The sequence below is a fragment of the Propithecus coquereli genome, unplaced genomic scaffold (genome assembly GCF_000956105.1).
Source record: "Propithecus coquereli isolate 6110/MARCELLA unplaced genomic scaffold, Pcoq_1.0 Scaffold595, whole genome shotgun sequence".
NCBI classification, from domain to species: domain Eukaryota; kingdom Metazoa; phylum Chordata; class Mammalia; order Primates; family Indriidae; genus Propithecus; species Propithecus coquereli.
The window spans coordinates 489359-495389 of record NW_012151896.1 but is presented as its reverse complement, the minus strand read 5'-3'; the positions used below and the strand labels follow the sequence as shown (position 1 = coordinate 495389).

Here is a 6031-nt window from a genome sequence, read left to right as displayed (position 1 = left end):
AGTTTCTGAGTTTACTTCTCCCCCATTCAGGAGACTGGCCAGTCTGAGACTGGATTCTCCTACTCCCAATTCTCTGTTAATTTCTGAGGAAGGGGTTCATTGGCCCAGCTTAGTCAGATGCCCACCAGGTCCAATCAAGCATGGTCTAAGGGACAGGGCCACTGTAAAGCAATACAGTTGCCAGGAGCTACTGTAACTGGGTGGGGTAGGGGGTGCAGACCCCAGAAAAGGGGATCCAGAGCAGAGAACCAAAAGGACATGACATCTGCTGTGATTCCTTCTAGGAAGTCCATTCTCATCATTTGCATACTGATCACGGGTTTGGGGATTAGCTCTATAATCAGCCATTTGTCCAAAAGGAGGAGAAGTCAAAGGAATAGAAGGGGTAAGTGGCCATTTGGAGGCAGGGGGTGAGATGGGTGGACAGGCAGGGATCAGAGAAGATGAAAGAGGTCACGGAGCAGCTGTCAAATGAGTGAATGTGATCCTCTTCGTATGTCCTGGTCTCCTGGAAACCAGTGCAGCCAGCTCATGGGCTGGGGAAGACACCTGCGTGTCATGGTGACAAAGGCATCATGAGAAGGACAGAGGAAGCACTGTGGCTTTCCTAAGTAGATAAATGTGTAGGTCAGGAAGGGGGAGGTCCTGAGATAACCAGGAACCGGATAACACAGGAACACTGCAGGTTCCCTTTCTGGAGGGCCACCTGCCTCCCCAGCACTCAAACTCCGGAGGCAGCTTCATGCTTTGATTGAAACTTTTTGCTCACCTGGAGGAACGAGGATCCAAAGCTCCTGTCAAAGGAAGGAGCTTCTGGGACTAGGTAAGCAGGTATAGAAAGGTCTCCTGGAGAAAGGTCAAGGTAAAAGAGAATAGGTCTAAGGGTCTCAGCTCTGTCTTGAGCCAAGGAAGTGGCCTTTTAGCTTTGTGTCTCCTTTTGCCTCTGGGTGATTACAGGTATAGGCCTGGCTAGAAGCCAAAAAACCAGCCAAGCTTCTGCTGTGATCCTCACAACCTTGGTAAGTCCCCTCCTTCATTTTTCTGTCTTGAATCTGTGTCCCACTGTGACCTGATCTTTAGGTCTTCCCATTCCTAAATAGAGAAGAGACTATGTGGATTTGCCCACCTGTCCCTTTGGGGTGGCATCAGAGACACAAAGGCTGACCTTACCGTTCAGAAAACCCTGTAGGCCACGACGTGGTGATTTTGCTAACCTCTCAAATATGCATACAGTAGAAAGAACCTCAGACACAAGTGCCACCATTCGCCAATAGTTTTTTTGTCTTTTTCTTTTTATACTCAAGAACCACAGAAACACCTTAGGCAATGAAGAGACGGTAGGCATAATCACAAAACAGACTCTAACCTTCCCTGGGTGTGGGAAATATAGAAAAACAACATTTCAGAGAAGGAGAGAGAAAACAAATCCTAGGAACACCTGGCAGCCTGAACCAAGGTCCCTTCTAGCTCTGACATTCTTGGATTCTGAAAAAGTCCAGTTGTGTGCATATCACCAAGACTTGGTGAGAGGTGACTACAGGCCCCACCGAATTTTCCTATTTCCTATCGAGCTTTGTGGTAATGACATATGATTTCAGCCCTGAAAAAAAAATTTGTTTTGATGTTTTGGTGTTTAGTTCTCATGATAGAGAGATAGAGTTTGCAACTTTTGCTGTAGAAACATTCAGTAAAGGTAGGCAATAGATCTCAATTCAGTTTTCTCTTTCTCTTCCGTAACAAAGTAGGTACCTCGTTGAAGCCTGTCTCATGTGTCCTGACTGTAAAGGAAATGGCTCATACTGAACAGACGTGACTGAAGATTTCTTTTATTTGGTTCATAAATAAAGTGATGCTACAATAGAATCACCATGACAACTGGCCCACATCTTGGGGACTGATTTTGATCTCTCAGGCATTCTGAGGGACCCACTTGCCAGCAATCATTTGCAGCTAGGTAACAACGGTGGTACTCGCAGAAGCTATGTATGCTAGACCACGCCTGAGCAAGGCTGCAATCAAATAACATTTCAAGATCTTAGTTCTCATGCATTCAATTAGCCAGAAGTGAAGAAGAAGTACAGAATATGGGTCTGGGGCCAGGAAATCACTTGTATTTTGTTAGCTAATAAATTCCTGACCACTGTTGAATGAACTCCAAGGTATGACTAACTTCTCCCAGGAAATTACTGGGAAAGTATTTCTGGAAAAGTTTCTTAAAAAGTATAATATTCCAACTCATTTCTGAATTGGTATTAAATGCTGTCCTACCCAGAGAGAGGGAGATAGACTAAATCAGTGGTTCTCAGACTCTATTGGTGAAAACACTGCAGGCCATTAATCGTATCCTCTCTGGGAAACTGTCAGCATGCTGAATGGATGCTGCTTTTGGTCGATGAGAAACCAAGGTGTGATAACTTAAGTAAGATATTCTGTGAAATCGGGAAACACAAATCGAGACCAAGGCATCAGTAGCCATGAGTACACGTGAGGTTCCATTGTCATTAACGCCAGAATTACCGCCACTCTTATCTCCTACCTGCATATCTGCACCCTCTGTCCCCCGATAGTATCTCTCCTGCTGTTTCTGGGAGTCTTTAGGGCTTCCCCTCCACTGCCTCTGCTGCTCTCATCAGAACCCAGCTCTTCAAGGTGCGGTGGTTTCTTCTAAGGGGGTGCTGGCCAGCCTCCGTCCTCAGGATACTCAAGTGGTTCTCTGGTGTGAGCAGGGCTGGGACAGGGAGATTGTCTGTTGATGTGATTCTGCACATGCCCTGTGTACTTCATTCCAGACTCTCACCAAGTCTTTCACGAACACAGTTCCTTCAGCGTCCACCCTAACTCCTCTCTCTGCAGGCGTGGAACTCAAAGCTACTCAACAGCCTGATGGGAAGGGATGAGGGTGTGGACATCCCATCTCTGTGATTCCATGCAGCACCCACCCTGGCAGTTTCAGATCAAACATCAAAAGTGCTTTCTTTTCCTTCAGCCACAAAACAACCCCAATTTTTCCCCTGTGGCCATGTATTGAATTTACACAAAGGGGTCACTAGCCCACTGGTTCTGCAAATAGCAATGCAGTTTACATGCCCTCAGTTAGGACATCCTGTTATACAAGCCAAGGTGGCAGACATAGATCTTCCACAGTAGTTAAAGACATTTATAGATGTCTTGGAAGATTTACATTCACACTGTGTGGAGAACTGTTTCCCCTGAGAATCCTACAGGTTTTTTCTGATGCCATGACCCAAGAGCCTTTTTTCTTCTCTTACCTACTAAAGACCTTTGAATCTGTGGTCAATTGTTTAATTACTCATTTTATCCTCAAGCAAGGCTGGTTGCTCACCAGTTTTCATCACAGAGAGACAAAAAAAACAGGACTTTGTTTCAGGTGGTACTGTTAAAAATGGGAAGCTTCAAGAAAGCAGAGGGAAGAGCAATTAATTTGATATTTCACTTGCAAGTGGATGACCATGAGACAAAGCCTACTCCTACTCTTGCAGCTACGTTTGTAAGGCACTGGCTCTGAATTGGAAAGCTGATGTAGCCTCTAGCTTCAGGGTTAGCAGAATTGTTTAACGTCAGTCTTCAGAGTCTGGTAACAGCTGAAAACTCTAGGGGCTTCCCTTGTGTGTGCCTCTTAGAGTCCACCAAAAGGAGAAGACCATTCCTGGTTCTCTGCTGCCCTCGTGGGGCCGGCTGCTCTCTTTGTGCCAAGGCCTCTTCGCCGGGCTATTTCCCTGAACCAGTCTTTCTCCTAGACCTATTCACTGCCACAGAGCCTACTCCTTTATCTAACCCTCTTCCACGGATTCTCCCTCAAAACCCGGCTGCCAGGAGCAGCTGTTCCCTCTCAGAAACAACATGCTCATTGGATGATGCCACCTGACTTTGCCCCTCTAGTCTCCCTGACACTCTAAGCGCCATGGGGCAGCTTGGTGCAGAAGAAAGTTGCAAGGCATGTGAAGTCAGAGGACTCGATTTAAATTTCAGTTCTGCCACTAACTAGCTGGGTGACATTGGGTAAATTATTTCATCTCCTTGAACTTCAATTTTCTTACTTTGATTTTTAAATGCATTATTTAATATATTTTTACAGATTTGTGGTGAACGCCTCTCTCCCACTCCTGCTTCCTTACCTGTAGACTGAGCCCCATCAGGGCAACACTCCCCAGGGATTCCCCACGGGCGGGAGAAGGACTCGTCTGACATGGGAGACTGGGAGGAGGAAGTTTGCCCCTTCCTCTTCCTTTTTTAATCTTTTGGGTGTGGCTCTCAAAGTGTATGTGATCTCCTCCGCAGCCCCTTAGGAGCAGGCTGAGACTCTGAACTGGTTGTGGGGAGGGGAGGAGACTTGTTCTGGTCTAGCTGTATCAGTTATGGAGTCCAGTACTCTGAGGCCTGCTTCTTTGCAACTACAGCACAGGCTATATTCTCCAACGTTGACGATATTCATAATAAAGATGATATTTTGGTCTTTATCTGCGGAGTCCTCTTTCTTGTCGCACAGTTGGTTTAGGATTCAGGTGGGAGATGGGAGCGTTAGGTGTTGGGCATCCTGAAGATCTTCAGCATGGTAAGTGAAGAACTTCCGTAGTTATAGAAAGTCTTTTCAGGAAAAGCATACCTCCTTCTCGCCCCTGACTCTTAGTCCCTCAGGTACCAAGCTCCTCTCCCCAGGGGCAGTCACTGAGACCAGTTAATCGTGTTTTCTTCCGGAGATATACTAAATATATACAAATACACACACATAGGCACACGATCTGTTACATGCATGTATACTCTACTGTGCATGAGTAGAGCATATTCAGAATTCTCTTCAGCAGCTCGTATTTTCACTTAGCAATGTATCTTGGAGATCTTTTTTTTATTAGAACATGTAAAGCTGCCGCATTCTTTTGAATAACTACATTGTGCTCCATTGACCAGTCCCCGCTCAATGGACTTGGAGGGTTTTCTCAGTCTTTCACTGTTTCAGAAAGCTGAATGTAATGAAAAAATGTGCAAACTCTGAAGCCAGCCTACCTGGGCTTGAGTCCCAGGGCCACTGCTTACCAGCGGTGTGAACTCTGGCAATCTGCTTAATCTCTCTGTGCCTGCATTTCTGTATCTAAGATGAGAATAATGACCGTAACCCCACAGAGTTCCGTGAGGATTCCACGGATAAATGCCAAGCTCTGAGAATAGTGCTGAGAGTGTAATAAGCCTCAGTAAGTTTTAGACAGTTTGATTACTGCTGCAGTTAAAGTTATACAGGTGATTTTCCACATATTTAAGTAGGATAAATTCTTAGAAATAGAATTTATTTTATTTTGGTTTATTGTTATTTTACCCTACTTGCAAGCTAAGAAATAGAATTTAAAATGTTGTTAGCTCCTTCCATAGTAGTTGGACCAACATACTCTCCCACCAGCAGTGTATGTGGGTCTTGGTTCCCCACAATCTTGCCCACACAGTTTGTTAGCAAGCCTTTTGAATTTTGACAATCTTATGATGGAAAATATTATCTAATTGTAGTTCTAATTACTATTTCTCATATATGGGTGAGGTTGAGTATCTTAGCATATGTTTAAGAGCCATTTTTATATCCTTTTCTATGAATCATCCAGCCATATCTTTTGCCCTTTTTTCTATTGAGTTGTTGATTTTTTTCCATATTAATTTATGAGAGATCTTTATATATAAAGAAAATTAGACCAGGCATGGTGAGGCATGGCCTGTAATCCCAGCACTTTGGGAGGATTGCTTGAGGCCAGGAATTCAAGACTAACCTGGGCAACATAGTGAGACCCTGTTGCTACAAAAAAATAAAAAAAAATAGCCAGATATGGTGGTGCATGCCTATAGTCTCAGCTACTTGGGAGGCTGAGACGGGAGGATCCCTTGAGCCCAGAAGTTTGAGGTTGCAGCGAGCTATGATCGTGGCACTGCACTCTAGCCTGGGCAACAGAGCAAGACCCTGTCTCTTTTATTTTATAAGTCAAGTTAATCTTTTCTGGTTTCTGGGCTTTGTGTCATACATTTAAAGGCATGT

At 44.7% G+C, this 6031-nt stretch overlaps 1 protein-coding gene across 1 annotated transcript in view; it reads left to right on the top strand.

Moving 5' to 3' along the window:
* Positions 1 to 1885, top strand: part of ADORA3 (adenosine A3 receptor) — a 24598-nt gene extending 22713 nt beyond the window's left edge. Inside the window, exons 5-6 of the mRNA XM_012659013.1 lie at positions 285 to 385; positions 1743 to 1885. Of these exons, the coding sequence (XP_012514467.1) occupies positions 285 to 385; positions 1743 to 1813 (172 nt within the window). The 3' untranslated portion in view covers positions 1814 to 1885. The remainder of the gene's footprint in view (positions 1 to 284; positions 386 to 1742) is intronic.
* Positions 1886 to 6031: the final 4146 nt, after the last annotated feature.